General features: G+C 35.0%; 2 protein-coding genes across 51 annotated transcripts in view; one reads left to right on the forward strand and one right to left on the reverse strand.

The window, feature by feature from the left end:
* The window catches only part of ACSS3 (acyl-CoA synthetase short chain family member 3), a 168,749-nt gene extending 163,777 nt beyond the window's left edge, over positions 1–4,972 (forward strand). The window contains exons 14-16 of the mRNA XM_008520549.2: positions 2,303–2,402; positions 2,492–2,667; positions 3,523–4,972. Of these exons, the coding sequence (XP_008518771.1) occupies positions 2,303–2,402; positions 2,492–2,667; positions 3,523–3,591 (345 nt within the window). The 3' untranslated portion in view covers positions 3,592–4,972. The remainder of the gene's footprint in view (positions 1–2,302; positions 2,403–2,491; positions 2,668–3,522) is intronic.
* Positions 4,973–6,500: 1,528 nt separating this feature from the next.
* PPFIA2 (PTPRF interacting protein alpha 2) overlaps positions 6,501–17,380 on the reverse strand; it is a 454,616-nt gene continuing 443,736 nt past the window's right edge. For 15 of the 50 annotated variants that reach the window (XM_070599410.1, XM_070599415.1, XM_070599427.1 and 12 more), the window contains 5 exons: positions 15,617–15,792; positions 14,673–14,741; positions 11,193–11,352; positions 9,908–9,999; positions 6,501–7,893 (listed from right to left, as the gene is read on the reverse strand). In XM_070599410.1, coding sequence (XP_070455511.1) covers positions 9,941–9,999; positions 11,193–11,352; positions 14,673–14,741; positions 15,617–15,792 — 464 coding nt within the window. In that variant the 3' untranslated portion in view covers positions 6,501–7,893; positions 9,908–9,940. Of the gene's footprint in view, positions 7,995–9,907; positions 10,000–11,192; positions 11,353–14,672; positions 14,742–15,616; positions 15,793–17,380 lie in introns of all 50 variants that reach the window. The other 35 variants (XM_070599421.1, XM_070599418.1, XM_070599404.1 and 32 more) reach the window with 7 other exon arrangements.

The raw sequence follows: 17,380 nt of genomic DNA on the forward strand, positions 1-17,380 counted from the left end.
CTTTTCTTCTCACTACCTTCTTGCTAAATAATCTCATCCATGTCCATAACTTTCATTACCATCTATATATTAATGACATTCAAATACTCTTCTCTAAATTAAGACTCTCCTCAGATCCAGCTGCCTCCACTCGGATGTCTGGAAGGCACTGCAATGGACTATCTTCAAGACTTAATCCAGATTCTTTCCTCCCAAGCCTGGCCCTCACTAGCATTTTCTGGCTTAGAAAATGGCACCACTATCTAACCAGCTGCTCAGTCCGAAAGCCACAGAATCATCCTAACCCCTCTGCCTTCTTCTTGCTGCATATCCAACTTATCATCAAATTTTGTCCATTTTTCCTCTAAGGAAACTCTAGAATCCTGACACGCACTACTATGACTTTAGTCTACTACAGGTGCCTCTCAGGTGGTTTCCCTGCATAAACTGTGACACCCCCCCAACAATCCTCTGTTTATTCTTCACAATGAAACCTAGGTAAGTTTGTGTCTTTCAAAATGCACTCTAAAATGAAAGAAGCCAATATGAAAAGGCTATGTACTGTATGATTCCAACTATAGGACATTCTGGAAAAGGACTCTGGAGACAGTAGAAAGACTAATGGTTGCCAGGGATGAGTGGAAAGTGAGGGATGAATAGGCAAAGCACAGGAAATTTTTAGGGCAGTGAAACTATTCTCTAAAACACCATAATCATGGCTACGTATCATAAAACCCATAGCACGTACAACACTAAGCGTGAACTCTAATGTAAACTATAGACTAGGGTGATAATGATGTGTCAATGTTGGCTCATCAGTTGTAACATATATAACACTGTGGTGAGGGTTGGACAGTGGGGAGGCTGTGTGTATATGGGAGCTCTGTACTTTCCATTCCACTTTGCTGTGAGTCTAAAACTACTCTAAAAAATAAAGTTTATTAAAGTATGCATTCTGATCTTGCCTCTCCTTCTTTCCTCCTGAAAGTGCTTTATTACCTTCCCAAGGCTACTAAAATGATCACTGGATGTCCTTAGTCTACCTCTGCAGCTTCATTTCCCCTTTCACCATTCTCACTCTCACTCTCTGCTTTCCAGCCACATTGGTCTCTTTCAGGTTCGAATGGTGCATGCTCAGTCTTCCACAAGGCTTTTGCCTCACCCCTCCTCCTTGTCTAACCAATGTTAACTCATCCTTTAGGCCTGACCTCCTTGTCATTTCCTAAGGGAGGGCTTCCTTGAGACGCATATCCTATTGCCAAGTTGGTTGCCTTTGCTATATCTCTCCTATAAAAAACTGTTACTTCCCACTTTCATATTTAGGCATTCCTAATAATTAAATATGCATGATTATTTATTAATATTGCTTTCCCCTACTAGACAGTAAGCACCATGAGACAGTACTCAGACTATTTTTGCTCACCACTGAGGCTAAAGCAGTGTTTGGAACATAGGAGCTATGTAGTAAATATTTGTTGAATGAGTGAATAGAAGAACGAATCAAGACTACCACACAAGCTGTTGGTTAAAAGTTTGCTCACCGTTTTTTCTAGTCTTTAGAGGTTTGGAGTCAGTGAAATATGCATTAATCTCTCAGAAAAGGACTTTTGGAACATGCCTTTTTAAAAGTCTTGTCACAGCAGAAATGATTTTTTCGTCCCTAAGCTTCTGGATCTCCTGTGGTTCCTTATCTCTGGGGTCTTGTGATTCCAGATAAACAGCTTCTTCGCTCTTTAGGGCATTTAGAACTTAGTGTGAACGATATGAGAAAGGTTGCTGGACTGTGGTGATTATCTGATGTCCAGCCTCTTCTTCCAAGTCTTGGAAAATCTTCTCTGGATAGGGGTCACTCAAGAAAAGAAATGCTCTTCATTGCTCAGCAAGAGAGGCAGAAATGAAATCACGCTTTGGTCCTGGGGCTGCCTTGGCTTCCTCTACAAAGGGCTTATGGTAGCCAGCACTAAAGCCGGGTCACCGTGAGGCCTCCTATTTGTGGGGGCCCATTGCAATTTTTTCACGTGTGGTATTTACCGGCTCTTTTCCCGACTTCATTAATAAACAGTTGAGATGAAGAAACGATTTCCTTACATTCCAGGTAAGCAAAGCAATTTGTCTTAATTACTGTCAGCCTTTAGTGAGTGACTACCACGGGGATCCTAACCATTCACCCTAGTAGTGATGATGCGAATTGTGATTTAGCGGTAATTTTCACACAGGCAGCTATATGGGTTTTTGAATTCTCCGACATCTACATTTTTCCCAATTAAAATTATATGTATAATATATCATATATATTCTAAATGAATGCTTGCCCTCATTACAGTCCATCCTTTCCCATGGCACTGTGGCTGACTGCGCTGTCGTTGGCAAGGAAGATCCTTTGAAAGGTCATGTCCCTTTAGCCCTCTGTGTCTTGAGACAAGGTGAGAGATCTTTGCCCTCCCTAACTGTTTGGGCCATGAATGATTAACTAAGATTAATTCAGAGCTTACCATCTGAACCTTCTCCCTAGGTATAAATACAACAGAGGAACAAGTTTTGGAAGAAATTGTGAAACAAGTTAGACAGAGCATTGGCCCCGTGGCTGCTTTTCGAAAAGCTGTGTTCGTGAAACAGTTACCCAAAACCAGATCTGGGAAAATTCCCCGCTCGACTCTGTCTGCCCTTGTCAATGGCAAGCCATATAAGGTAAATTATCAAGGATGTTTAATGCTGGACTCTGAAATATTTTTCCCCATTTCTTAGGCATCAACAAAGCTCTTAAAAATGGTTCTCAAGCATGAATTGTATCCCTAAAAAACATGATAGTACCTTTTTTTTTTAAATGTTAAAGAGGAAATTGCATAGCCAGTCTCTCTGTAGGAATGAGGGTTTTGGAGAGAAACACAGATTAATTAAGACCATATGCTTTGATTATAAGAACCAGTATGTGAAAATATTTTACTATTGGTAAATGTGAGTTAAATTCAAACAAACTTGTGGAAACTCAATCTTACTAAATTAAAGATATGTTTCCCTTCATAGCGGTCATTAATGGCTATTAGTGAATGAGAAAGCAAAAAATTGAGGCTGACTATAGATATTTAAAAAGTTCTAATTGGTTTTTGTTAATTATTTCTCCTGTTTTGAGTGAAGACTATTTTAGGAAACTTTGGGCTAATTCAAGCATATGTATTCTTTTAATTTCTGTTCACATTATGCATGCATAGATACATATTTTTAATCATCAAGATGTAATAAAAGGCGATGCAACAGAAAAGAGCAGTTGTATGAGCAAATGCAAAAAAAAAAAAGGAAATCTTTCTATAGAGGCCCCAAAGAGAAAGTACCATCTAGGACCAATAGTTTTGCTCATCAAAGTTTATTACCCTGGAAGACAACAGTTACATTTTAAAATATTGGGTTCAAAGTTCCCTATTTTTGAACATTTCCACGAGTATGATAAAATAATGGGAATACAACACTGCATGTAATTGTTTAATTATAGAGAGAATGGGAGGGGTTCAAGGAAGAGCATTCATCTGACTGTAATTTCCTCTCCAGGTAACTCCTACAATCGAAGACCCCAGCCTTTTTGGGCACATAGAAGAAGTACTGAAGAAGGCATCATGACTTATTTTTCTTCTTTTGAGTCAATTTTTCTAATTGGAGTCAAGCGTTTTGAATTATTACCCTGTATGATGACTCCTTATAGGTTGTCCAGCACTTTAAGAAAAACATATCTAATGAATGATTTTTAAAAATTGTACCCCCAGAAAACCATTTTAATTCAAAGTAACACTAATATGGAGCCACTTCCTGAAATTAGGGATCTACAGCTTTGACCCAAAGCCTAAAACTCAAGTTGAAGTCAGAAAAGAATTACAATTTTTCTTATAGGAATTCTGAATATTTTCAAATATTCTTGAGATGCCACATGCAAGTGTATTTTAAATCAAGTGGATAAAATGGGAAGTTTTAGGTAATCATCTCGACAGATGCTTTTCTAGGTGGGAAGGCCTGTCTAGTCCTGAGAGAAGGCTGGACATCAGGCCACAGCTCTGCCTTTAGGTCGTTTGTTGCCTGGCAGAGAGCCTGGTGGTCATTTAATCCAGTCTCTTCATCAGGGAGACGAGGGCTTTGGGAGCCCCTCCTCATGTCTCAGACTGTGTACTCGATGATTCCAGCTTCCTATGGACACAAGAATATGATGTAGAAATGGGGAAGACTAGGAAGGAAATCTCCTAAAGAAGAAATGTAAAATTTTTTACATTATGCTGGGAGGCCTTCACAGACCAGGCGAGTGATATAATGTCAATGAACTTCTGGAGTGGATTTGAGCCACTTAGCCTGAATATCTGAGGGACAGTAGGGAATGGTGACGACTGCAGAGTTCTTGCTCCATCTAATGGGGTAGCCCCTACTCAGGCCCAGCAGAAATGATTCAGGGGGAGACAGGACCCCTGCTGCAAGAACCTCTGAGTTTTAGAAGAAACAAAAGATCCAGATTTTTATGTGAAATCTCTAATTTTAAAATAATGACTCACTAAAAAGTATATTGTGATGTCCAAACACATCTTTCCATTTAAGCTTCTATAAAACTATTGAGCATTTAAAAAAAATTGAAATTGAGTCTTTGTTAATAAGCTTATGGTAATATACTGATTAATCAGACTAAGTAGATAAAGATAATTAAATATTTGGTTTACTTAGAGTTCTACATGACATCAGCTATCAAAGAATACATTTAAACACAAAAATACACCATGTCCAGTGAGTCTTTGATGGTTCCAAATTATTTCTCAAGCTTTTAGTCCATCAGGAACATTATTATTAAGAGTAGCTCTTCTAACAGAATAGTCTGGATATATGAAACATATGTGAGAGATAATAGATAAGAGTTTATTTACTTGATTGTTTCATAAAAATTGCTTCCAATCTGTATAAAAACATTTTGAAACTTTTAGCTTTTTTTAGATTGTACACTATAAAATAAATGGCTTCTCAAAATAAATTCCTATTTGCTTTAATTGGTTTCTTGGTTGTTACACTTGAAAAAATATATTCATCTACTTATTCTCTTCAATTATTTTAGTAGCCTGAATTAAACCAATTAGATAGACATTCAATTTATAATTTGAAGCTCTTGGGTTCCTTGAATTGTCTCTTCTTCTATTGCATACATTTCATCCATTATCACAACTGTAATCTTAACAAATAATCCATTTTTAATGTCTTAGCATTAAAATGTATTACCTTATTTTTTCATATAAGATTCAGTTAATTTGAAATGGCAAATTCTTTAGCTAAATGTATATCATTGTTCATTTGCAAGGTACAAACTCAGGCAGATGCAGGAATTGTATAAAGGTTACATCTTTGGTCCTCTTGCACATTCTTCCTGGGAATCAAATCTGAAAGGACACTTCAGCAAGCAGGCTTGAGTTATTTTCTGGTTGAGTGGGACTGTAAAACAGTGCATGAGATGGGGGACGTGGCTTTTTTTGGTATCTCCCTTGCAGAGTCAGAGGAAGTACTGTTACTTTCATGTGACTAAAAGTGGGGCAAGAAGGATACACTCGAGTCATTAGATTGCTTAAAACTTGAGAGGAAACAGAAAAAAAAAGAATTTTCTATTTTAATACTTACCATAAAGCACTTTCACTAGATAGTACCTAAAATCTTCTGGGTTAAATATATCTTTAAAAATAACAATATAATGCTACCAGAAAATACAGTCATACTTAAATTTACTGAAATAAATTCTACATCATCTTCTTTTGGTATTTTCATAGAATTTTTTACTGTAAAACACTGGGAAAATTAAAATATAAAGATTGTCTTTTAAAATCTATAGAAAAGAGTTTTCCAATTACTTGAGATATTTTGCTCATGAGAATATACCAAATATATGCAGATGAGACCTGCTTTACATTTAAAAGGCAGTTTTATTTATATAAAAGTATATTTGAAAAGGCTCTGATCATTAAAAATGTAAAAATTCATAATGTAGATACATGGTCAAAACGATGAACATTGAGATTCTGAGCTTAATCCATTAAATGGATTTTAGAATTTGGCAGCAATTATCTTACACATTGAAGAATATTTTGTGCTTTTTTTGAAGCAAGTAGCTGGATCTTGTTTCTCTCTCTATATTAAAGTCTATTATGAATTATTAATATTTCTTACTGATCTCTACAGGGAAGGAACTGATTATGTGATTAAGTTGTGAATAAGAGTTGATATAAATCTAGTTTATATTATCACAACCATAGTTTCTATATTATATTTCATTTCTGTAAGTCAAGATCCCCAGATTCAGATGAGCTTAGAAAGTTCTTTCCCATTATTTCTGCTCAGACCACATTTTTAGAAAATTTAAAATCACTCTCATAAGAAAGTTTAGTACTCCCTCTTGTGGCAGACTCACTTTTGAAGGTAGATATTAGATTGACAGTCACTTAAAGAACGATCTTCATTATAGTTTAAATAAATTGTTAAACTTTATGTGACTAGAAAACAAAGCTTAAACAGAGAACTGGAAGTATTTTTTTTTTATTGACAATGGAAAGGGTAGCTGTTACCATTACCTTTTGACTGAATCTGTTAACAAAAATAGACATCAAAACAAATGTAATGTACGTGCAAACATAGCAAATTAAATACAAAAAAGAAATTACTAATGACAGGTCTTGCGCTTAATAAGATCAAGCAGCAGAAAATCAGCAGTTAGATTAATGGTATTATTAAATAGGTTTTACTTTGAAATCTCCCATATAAACAAAGAATAAACAACAATAAACACCACCAAATAAAGCCACAGGGAAGAGATTACTTTTCTATACTTTTATACACTATATATATTAATCATTCTGTCTTTCATTTATTTCCTCTGATAAGACTGACTTCAGGGAAGTCACAACAAGGCCATCTCGGCTAGAAGCTTATAACATTAGGCGTGAGTCCCGCTAATGCCCTGTTACATTGACAGAACGGAAGGGTTTCTGGGGTTGTGTTCTTTTCAGTGGAAATGAGCCTCAGACTGCAGTGGTTGACATTCACTGAACAGTGCTCGCTGGCGGTTCAAGATACTTGAATGAACATGTGGTTCTTAGGAAAGAAGTGGGTTTTTTTGTTTTTTTTTTCTTGGTCCACAAGTAACAAGAGAAGATAATGCATCTTTTTTTATAAATTTTTTTAAATAATTGTTTTTGATTCTTGTAAACAGTTTGGCTTTGTTTTGTACTGAAAAGGAAATCAAGCCATCACAGTGCTATTTCTAAAGATATAGGACATCCCTGATTGCCTTTAAAGGTCTATTTTTGGCTCCAGTTCCAGGTTAAATCTTTCCTTTTTACATGATCAGAGGCAGGTTTTCAGCTTTAAGTATTGACAGACTTGAAGGAGAAACGTGGAAGCATGAACATGCTTCCAGGAAACATATTGATTTGACTGTTACAATTCAAAAACTGTAAAAATGGTGGAATGGTAAAATACAAACAGTACTTGGAATTGTCAAATGTTTGCACTCAAGACTTCATGAACCATATATTTTATTTTTTAAAAAATCATATTTATATCCATTTACATAAGACTTACACATTTAAAAAGAAATACATACACAGTAATACATAAATGCCTATTATATTACAATAAAACATGAAAAAACAAGTGGCTCCATTTCATAAAAGCATCTCTTGTACAGAATTTATGATGTGGATGATGCTTATTATTCAAATGACTTAAGCAGTTTCTTACAATTGTAGTAAACTAATCAAACTTAATATCTGACTCCCCCCAAAATCACATTTTCAGCTTAATAAAGCAGGACTTGTGGTTACTTCCTTAGAATTCAGTCTTCACAAAGGTTTTCACTGCTTGTCTTCTTAGATGGTAGTGCACTTTAGGTAGAGTAGACTGAAAAGACGACATCTAAAATATTTAATGGACAGTTAGTTACTGAAAGGTCCCAGCCTGGAAAATCCTCCTTTGCTACTCTTGGTGCACTTCCATGCAGCTTTCCTACTTCTGTCCTAAGAGAGAATGAATAGGGTCATCTAGGATCTAACCAATAGCTGGATGTGATTAACATTTGCTCTTCTCTAATTTTGTGCAGGCAAATTTAATTAATAATAAGATTTGCTCAACTTTGTGGAAAGTATGGCCATAGTATAAACAAAGGTACTCATAGAAAATGTCAGCTGTCCTTTTGAAAAATTTACAGTTGCTCATTAAGAAATTGGGTTGAGTTGACCTATTCCATGGAATAGATTTATATTCTAGTTCATACATTTTAGAGCTCTTAAAAAGATACCTTTTTAAATTGTGACAAAAACATAATGATGAAAAATAACATTTTAAAGAATCTGGGTCAGTGATGTGGCATCATATTCTTCCAGTCATAATATATTTAGGAAAAGCTCACAATGACTATTCCTGACACAAAAATAATAAATAATATGTTCTGAATTATTTTAGTAACCAAAGTGTTAATGTTTCATCAAAATAAAAATTGGCTGTCTTGGATTATTTATTGTAAATAAGTAACTTTTCCCATTTAATGGTAAAACTATGAAATATGAACTAGAAAGCCATGCACAAAATATAGATTGCAAATAGTTAAAGAGCAATTCTATCCATCAGTTAAGAGCTAAGAAGCAAGCACTACTCAACATATTAAATAGTCATTTGCAAATTAGTGAAGTATTCAGTTCCTGGGGAAATTATCATGTTATGTGTAGAAGCTATTACAAACGGTATTTTGGAAAGCCTCTTATTTAGCCAAATTATTATATACTTTAGATCATGCCTAATTAGATGACAAATTGTATACCATAATTAAATTTTTAATGTTAGAGCTTTACATTCTGAAATTAAATCTCTTATCTGAAAGCTTTTTGTTTTATCAGCAGCAGCTTCAAATAGTGACCCAAATAAGGCAGCATACCAGCTCCCATAATAGGCCCCAAAGACCGACTATAAATTGCGTGGAGCTTTTAGTTCAAGGCAATGAATAAACAGCACAAGATGAGCTGTTCCTCTTCCTATAACTACTTCCTCTCCCCATGCCTGTGCATACATTTGGTTCTAAATATTGCTATAGAAAGTTTTTTTCCAAAATATTTATTGTAAATGGTAGAATATCTTGGTTTTAAAGCATGGTTTTAGGTGAGAAAAAGATTTATGAGCACTTGACATTTATAATCTAGGAAACCACAGTTTTCTAAGACTTTTTCAAGAAAACTCCATTTTTATATGGATTTGGAAATAGATTCCATCAACTAGAATTTCTCTAAATACAAATGCCTTATATCTTATGATTATATATCAAGGTTTCTTGTTAGTCCTGTCTGCCATTCTTATAAAGTAATTTCACTTTGTTCACACGCTATAAGCCCCAGATACTTAAAATTCATATTTGTTTTCAAATATAAATCACATTGATGAAAACATACCAAGAGTTAAAAACACTACTTATACTTTGGTTTTTAATATGAAATCACCTCCAAATCCTTTTCCTGTCTCTGCCACTATTTGTGTACCTACTAGAATCACTTTCTGCCTATTTCAGCTTCTCCTATGTAAAATACTCACTTAAAAGTGGGTCATTCTGTAAGTGCCAAACTCTCATCAATAAAATGCCATGTGTGTCAATATAAAATGCTACTAAAAAGTAGAAGACCATATGGTAGCATCCCATTGGTAGGTAATAAGATAATGACAGGCCTCCAACAGACAGACCTTAAAGCAGAGCAGACAAACAGTGATAGGACATCTTAGATCCTCTTACAGGATGAGAACTCCTTCTCCACCCTCTAGCAATTCGAAGGGTTTATCTCACTTCTGTACTGCTAGGCCATACTGGCGTATCATGTATATTTACTAGGCTATGTAGCTTCCCTTTTTTTGATGGTTTCTTTTTTGTCAGCCAAGGAAAACTACTCACAGCAAGTCAGTGCTGCCTCCTTTGAGTGGCTTGTCAACATGAGTATGTGCGAACAGTGGAGTTGTCTAACCTCTGCAGTCTTGATGAAGCAACTGCAAATGGAGAAAAGGGCTTTAGAGGGACTGAGATGATTGAGTACAAAGTTTCAGATGAGAAAGATTTCTTTTCCCTGCAAAAAGGGATCCTGAAGATATTGAACCTTCTTTCTCTCGGATATAAGCCACTCATGCTCCTTTTCTCTAGACCAAGTTACTAATGAAAATTTATTCCATTGTGATTCAGCTGAGCTTTCCAGTTGTTGTGTATTCCTCCTTAGATGTAATCTGTAATGAGAGCAGCTCCCCAGGGTGCTTCTGTTTTTGAAAGCAAAGGTTGCTCTTAGAGAATTCGCTGTGGTGCATTTCTTTCCCCTCCAAGTATTGAAGAGCTTCTACACTAATCTTCATCATGTTAAATTCCTCATGAATTTTGCTAACATGTTCCATAATATTAACAAGTTAGGAGAAACATAGATCAAAGATCATGGTTTATACTGGAACTAATTTTAAGAGTCATGATAGCTATAACCTTGAAAAGAAATAATGATTCTAGGTGATCGTCTTAATAAAAGAGTGGGACTATTTTTTTAATGCCTAACAAACAGAAATAACTTTGTGACTACTATGTCAAAGTTGTCTCCCCTCCAGAAGGGCTGTTTTCCTTTGTGAAGTATAACACGAGTCTAATGTCCACAGAAGGAAATACTGATTGGGAAATTACTATTGGTTTTGTGTTTGTTTAATTCTCTTCTCATGGTTGTGCTTGTTTATTTAAGGCCTTCTGCCTTGGTCAGAGGTAAAAATATCTGATGAATTTGAGTTTCTAAGATGAAATACAAAACTTGCAATATTCAAACATGTATGGTGACAGTGGAGTTAATTTCCATTTACTAAGGACCTTTAGTCCAAATCCAACCTCTAACTAAATAAATTATGTACTTCGGGAATGGAAGAGTAAAGAAACACAAGTCATGCAAATGCTTATTGTTCTTCCTAGATGTGGACATTAGCCAAAATTGTCCTTTTGAGGATATTATAAATTATTTTTAAATGTGAATAGAGTGCCATGAGTTCATGCATTAGCAGTGTACAAAAGAGTCTGGTCTGATGAAAGCAAAGTAAACTTCAAGCAGAGCAAAACACAAGAAAAGAATCCATTTCAGAAAGGAATGCAAGGTCAGAGAAGGACATTAGCATTTGCTGAACAAGCTTTTTACTTTATAAGCAGAAATGCAAAACCACTGTACCATCCGTTGCCATTTTCCTTGACTGCCCAGATGTTGTGGTTAACCTAAATCCAGCCGGTAATGTTTCTGAGGACCCAGGCATCATGCTGATTCCATGTACTTCACGGGGAGGAAACTGCCTTCTCCAGGTCGACCCACGCCTGAAATTCTTGTCATCACTCTGCCAGTACAGAGTTATAATTCGATGTAATGAAAACAAGTAAACTAGTCTATGCTTAACACTGTGTGCTTAGAAACATGTGACATTGATTATTTACATTGTCTGTAAAGTATTCCATAATATTCCATAATATCCACAATATTCCATAACCTGGAATATTATGCTTTATTTTGAGAATTCTATTGATTCCACAAAGAGCATGCAGGAGATTTCATACAGAAATGTTTTTTATAAAAATTTTCCTATGATTTCAAATCTAAGATTTGTCATCTATAAGAGTAGACATCTTTGAAAACCCAAAAGTAAAATCCCAAAGTTTTTCTGAAAAGAATGTTAGATATACTTTGTTGCACTTTATGCCAACTGCTTTTATGGTATGAGATGATATACTTAGTTAAAAAGAATGTTTAGTTAAAAAAAAGTGCATTTGACTCACACACGTGAATAACTATTGCATGAATTTTATGTTTACAAGAGACATATGTTACGGAAAAATCACTATTTGGTAGAGCCTGGCTATATGGGATACTATAGCTATATTTTGTGTAAGAAACTCTAAATTTGTCATTTATTAGATTTCAGCTAATATAAAATTAACTTGTAATTTGTTGAAAAACTTGTGCAGCCTGGATACCATCTTTTTAATAAATACATGTGCTCTTTAGATGCTACTAAAACCATAGTGTAACTCTGGTTGGTGTTTTACAAATGCAATTCTGGTCTCTGATTCCATTATATCGTAATGATATAATCTTTCCCCTCTCTGTGCATGCACAAAGCACCTGCACAGATACAATTATTTTCTTTAAATTGGTAAGCAGCAGTATGTAATTTAGCATTTAACTAATATTATTCTTTGTATCTAATTCTAAGGAAAATATTAATCATTCCATATAGATCTTATCTTTTTATATTACTAAGTTTCTCATCTAGGGAAGGACTGTCTATTCTCTGAAGTTATAGCCAAGTATGTGTGGTTGACCCTACCAGCTCAGGTGACTTCATTTGGCATATAGAATAATAGATCAATACTCAGTTCAACTTATCACTGTTACAAGTGAGTAACATTATAAGGTATTCTTCATCATAGACTGCTAATTTAATTCAGTAACATTCACAGCCAATCTGGAAAAACTAAAATCATTTATGAAATTATATATATCCATTGTTCTTTTAGAATCCTTATTATCAATATCTAAATTTTGATTATATTTAGTAATCATTTTACGGTTTAAGAGATGTTTGATGGAGTTTACATTGCCCTAGACCTGCAAACATTTATAAATGTGGAAAAGAAGCAGAATTTCACACTTGTGGCCTGACTCCTTGAATCTTGGAGAGGTTGTGGTATAAACATAAACATCCTTCAGTTCTACAGAACACTACACTACACTGTAGGAATATACAACTCCAATATTGTATGAGTTAAGAGCTCAAAAATGAGACAGTAGACCAAGAATTTAAATCATGATTTCTCACTTCTGCTCTTTCAACATAGTGTAACTGCAGACAATTAATGGAAGCGACATCACTGGAGTAAGTTTCTATGAGATGAGGCTAAAGATACCCTCTTAACTGAAGTCAAAGGCTGTAGGAGCACATGAGCACTTCTCAGATTATTTCAGTAGAATCTGAATGTGATCAGCGCCAGAAACAAGTCTCCTCTGGTTCTGGGCAAGTTGCTTAGCTATTTTTGTTCATACTCAACAAAACACAGAAACAAACGAAAAACTAGGACAAAAGAGACTAGAGGATTTGAACGGTAAAATCATATGCTGTGTTGTTAATAATAAGGAAAAGAGGCAGCATATTTTGAAGGTAGATGGTCACATGGGACTCACAGAGGCTTGTGTCTCTATCCGGACAGCTCCTTCAGGCCAATCCACAGTTTAGAATGTAGCAGTATGACAAGTCTTTAATAATTTTTATTAAAACTCCTTTTGCAACTTTTAAGCAAAGAGAATAATTGTATTTAAAAGTGTATATGGGTTGATATTGATTATTTTTATTGAACAATTAAGAATAAGGATTAAAAAGATTATCAAACAACTTATCAAATTAAAATCAGTTAGGGGGCCAGCCTGGTGGCATGGTGGTTAAATTTGCACGCTCCGCCTCAGCGCACTGGGGTTCGCAGGTTTGGATCCTGGGTGCAGACTTGGCACCACTCATCAAGCCATACTGAGGTGGCATCCCACATAAAATAGAGAAAGATTGGCACAGATGTTAGTGACAATCTTCCTCGAGCAAAAAGAGGAACACTGGCAACAGGTGTTAGCTCTGGGCTTCCTCACACACACACACACAAATCAGTTTAGTATTAGCTTGCTTTAAAAATATTAATCATTATCCTGATTGGACAGGAGTATGGATTTATAGGAAGTTAGCTGAGGTCAAGACTGTAGAGTTGATGTGTCTATAACCTCCTCCACAAAGGACATCAGGATTTTATAACATGAAGATCATCTGCCCTGCCCATTTGAATGTGGAATTACTGCCTCATTTTAGGATTTGCTGAGTTCATTCACAAAACCTTTTAATCAGCTTTTCTTTATAGCCAAGAAACAGCTGCAGTTTGCAATACAGAATTATACATCTCTGTATTTTCTACTTCATACTCAGTTCCTTTCCCTTTTCTTCCAGAAAGGCCTTGTAAAAACTCAGAAGGACGATTAGAGTCCACAGTGTCTATCAAAGCCCAGAGGTTGCTAACATCCCTTGTATTCCTTCATCTCAGGAGGCCACTTTGATGTTTATTATTTTCCAAATTATTTAAATATGCATAGATTATGTCTAAAGGTTCTTACTTTCAATGTAGCTTTCAAATTCTATGACTGTTAAAATGTTATTCATCTGTTTTTAGGGAAAACTCAATAATGATATCTAAAATAATGAAAAGCTTCCTATTGATTGAAAGCATGTTTTCTCTTCATTTTAATATCCTAAAATTTCCTGTGAAGATATACTGATATTTAAAAAATAAGCACATTTCTTATTAAAAAACTGAATTTATCGGGATTAGTGTTATCATTGCTTATAATTTTTTAAAAAAATGTTGCTCAACATTATTTTGTAGTCAGGGATCATAAAAAAGTCTGTTTTTGAATTACTTCTAATCATTTCTAACTGCAGATATGATAATAGTAATTCATAAAGTTCTTTCAGAAATCGGAGTAATAGAATTTAATATTTAAGAACAATACTGGGGAAAATTCTAGATTCTATCAATAGAACAAACATCTGATTTATTTCTGAGCACATTCCTTGAAAGCTGTTTTGTATTTGCTAGGCTCCCTTTTGCATGAGAGATAAGGACTTACTTCATCCAGTCGCCGTTCAGTCCCTAGAGCCAGGAGGTTATTGTATTCCCTTTCAAGAATCTGTCTTGCCTGTTGATATCAAATTACAGTTACTGTCACTGAAGTCACATTTCATTTTAAAAATCATAGACCTTATATTTATCTGAGAAAGCATTACAAACCCTGTTTTATTTATGGGGTCTTAAGTTTTTAGTTCTCCAAGTCTACAAGCCATTGTAAATTTTAGCTATAAGGACAAGGTAGGGCAATTTTCTATAGTCTGTGGACAGCAGAGAGAAAGCCTCACATAAATGTCTGAGGTCAAGGGGCTTTGACCTCTCTTTATGACCTTATTCTAAGTGAATATTTTATACAAACTTTGAGATATATAAAAACAAAATAAAGAGTGAAGTTAGACTGCCAAATTTTTATCCACTCTAAGCAGGTAGTTAAACCTGACCAATGATCATCATTTGGGGAAACTAGATAATTAGGATTCCTGTACCTTGTTTCTTGATATCTCATTTCTTAGGCCTGTGATGTAGGTTGCAGGTTTTATTTTAAATTTTTAAGGAGCCCTGGTGATTCAAATAATTGTCTAGATTTTGGAATCAATGGCATACTCAATGCTAAGTGTCTGTATAATTCAGACATGTAAATAGAAATGGCTGCCTCTCAGAGAGGCAGAGACTGAAGGCCATCTGTCAGGGATATTGTTTAGGGGAATCTGGCATTCATGTGGGAGGGTGGACCACATAATGTCTAAGTGTCTTCCTGCTTAATTTTATGATTTTGTTTTGGCTAGAAATCCAGTAGCTTGAAATTAAAGCCCTAGTGACGTATTTCAAAGGTTGAACTAATTCTCGTAAGGAATCATGAATACAAAGTCAATTTTTCTTTTCCTAAAAGTTTAGTTTGCTGTTATATAAACTAGGACAGTGCAACTACAGAACAAAGGGGCTTGCCTGGGTGTTCTGGGTTGGAATCTGTAGTAATAAAGCTAAGCTGCTGTAGTCAAAGTTCTCATCCAGGGCTATAAGTGAGCCATGCACACCGCTTTCAAGAATATTATTCGCATATTCTCGAAGTCCGATTGCTTGTATCCAGCGAATAACTCGATCATTGCTCCACACCAACACATCTAGGAAAAGAGGCGCATCGTTTTAGGCTGCAGTATTTTGCATAATAAACAAAACTGCTGGCTGAAATGAGCCACAGGCAGCTGGCCAGGTCCGCATTTATGCTATTTCTTTCTTCACTCCCTAATGCCCTTGGCCCCCTTGGGTTGCAGTTCTAATATTTACTGTTCTAATAACTAACCTTTTCTACTTTTAGCCTAGAAAAAAGTGGTCATTTTAAGAGTGTTTGTTATCACTGAAACGAGAGCACTTTCATCACATGGAACACAATGTCTCCAAGTGTTTCTCGTTTCCACTCTCGGGCTCTAGGTATCTGTCCAAAGTTCAATGTTTTTACCACCAGATGGGGACATTTCTTCTTTGTGTCTCTATACACAGTTCTTCAGTAAAGACAGCAAAATGAGAATTTAATATGGTTCTTCATCAGAATGTTTTTTAACCATTACTTAAATACCGCATATAGAGTAGAAGAGACGTTTTTTTTCATTTGAAGCAATAAATCAGAGAACAGAACAGGGGCCCAGTAGTTTGATACTTACCCTACTATTCTGTCAATTCATTATTTTTCAGACAGTAATGCAAAAATCAAACATTCAATGAAGTCACTGTTGTTTTTCCTTTTAGGTTGAAAAGTAATATTTTATTGGAGTACAAAGCAATTTGAATTTTATTTTCTAAACCTAAAATCTTTACAGAGAAACATCATATATGACTTTTTTTAGACCAAAACATATCAAAGTATATTATATCATTATTTTCTTTCATTTCTTCCCATTATGAGTTGACAGAATGCTACATAAAAATCAGTAAGATTGTTAGAAGGACAAGAATATTCCATAGAAAAGAAAGAATTTTAAGAAATGTACAGGGAAATGAGAAAAAAATTAACACCTTTTTTTCTAATCCTGTAGAAAGGGAAATGAAACCCATAATTACCTATTACAGTAAAAGTTTTCCTGTTAATTTTCTTTTCTTTCTGTATGAAATTTATACCTCTTCAAGAAAAAGCATAAAGAATACTTTGAGGGATGTTCTTCAACTTCAGCTGTATTTTCCCCCATTTAAGTTATCTGCAAAAATCAGGGTAGTATTTTGTGTGTGTTTGTCGGGGGGGAGAGTGTTTATGTATTGTTTACGTTTTTCAAAAGCATTACTAATTTGTCCTACTGCATCCATTTATAACCAAGTTAGGTTTTCTTGTGTATAACATTAAAGCAATAAAGTAACACCTTAGCCCCACACAGGTCACCTTATGTCCTTTCTCAGTCACTATCCTTACCAAAGATTAGTTTTGCCTGTTTTTTTTAGCTTTTTTATAAATGAAATCATACAATATGTACTTTTGTGTCTGTGCCTTTCACTCAGTATGGGATTCATCCATGCTATGGCAAATAGCAGAGGCTGGTTTATTTCCATTGCTATTTAGTATCCCAATGTATGATTATGTCAACATTTATCCATTCTATGTGGACAGACCTTTGGGTGGATTCCACTATGCATTACTAAGGATAGTGCTGCTTTGAACATTCTTATATATGTATTTTGTTGCATATATACACATTGTTGTTGAGTAATTAACAAGGAATGGAA

This window comes from Equus przewalskii, chromosome 29, assembly GCF_037783145.1.
Source record: "Equus przewalskii isolate Varuska chromosome 29, EquPr2, whole genome shotgun sequence".
Lineage (NCBI taxonomy): Eukaryota > Metazoa > Chordata > Mammalia > Perissodactyla > Equidae > Equus > Equus przewalskii.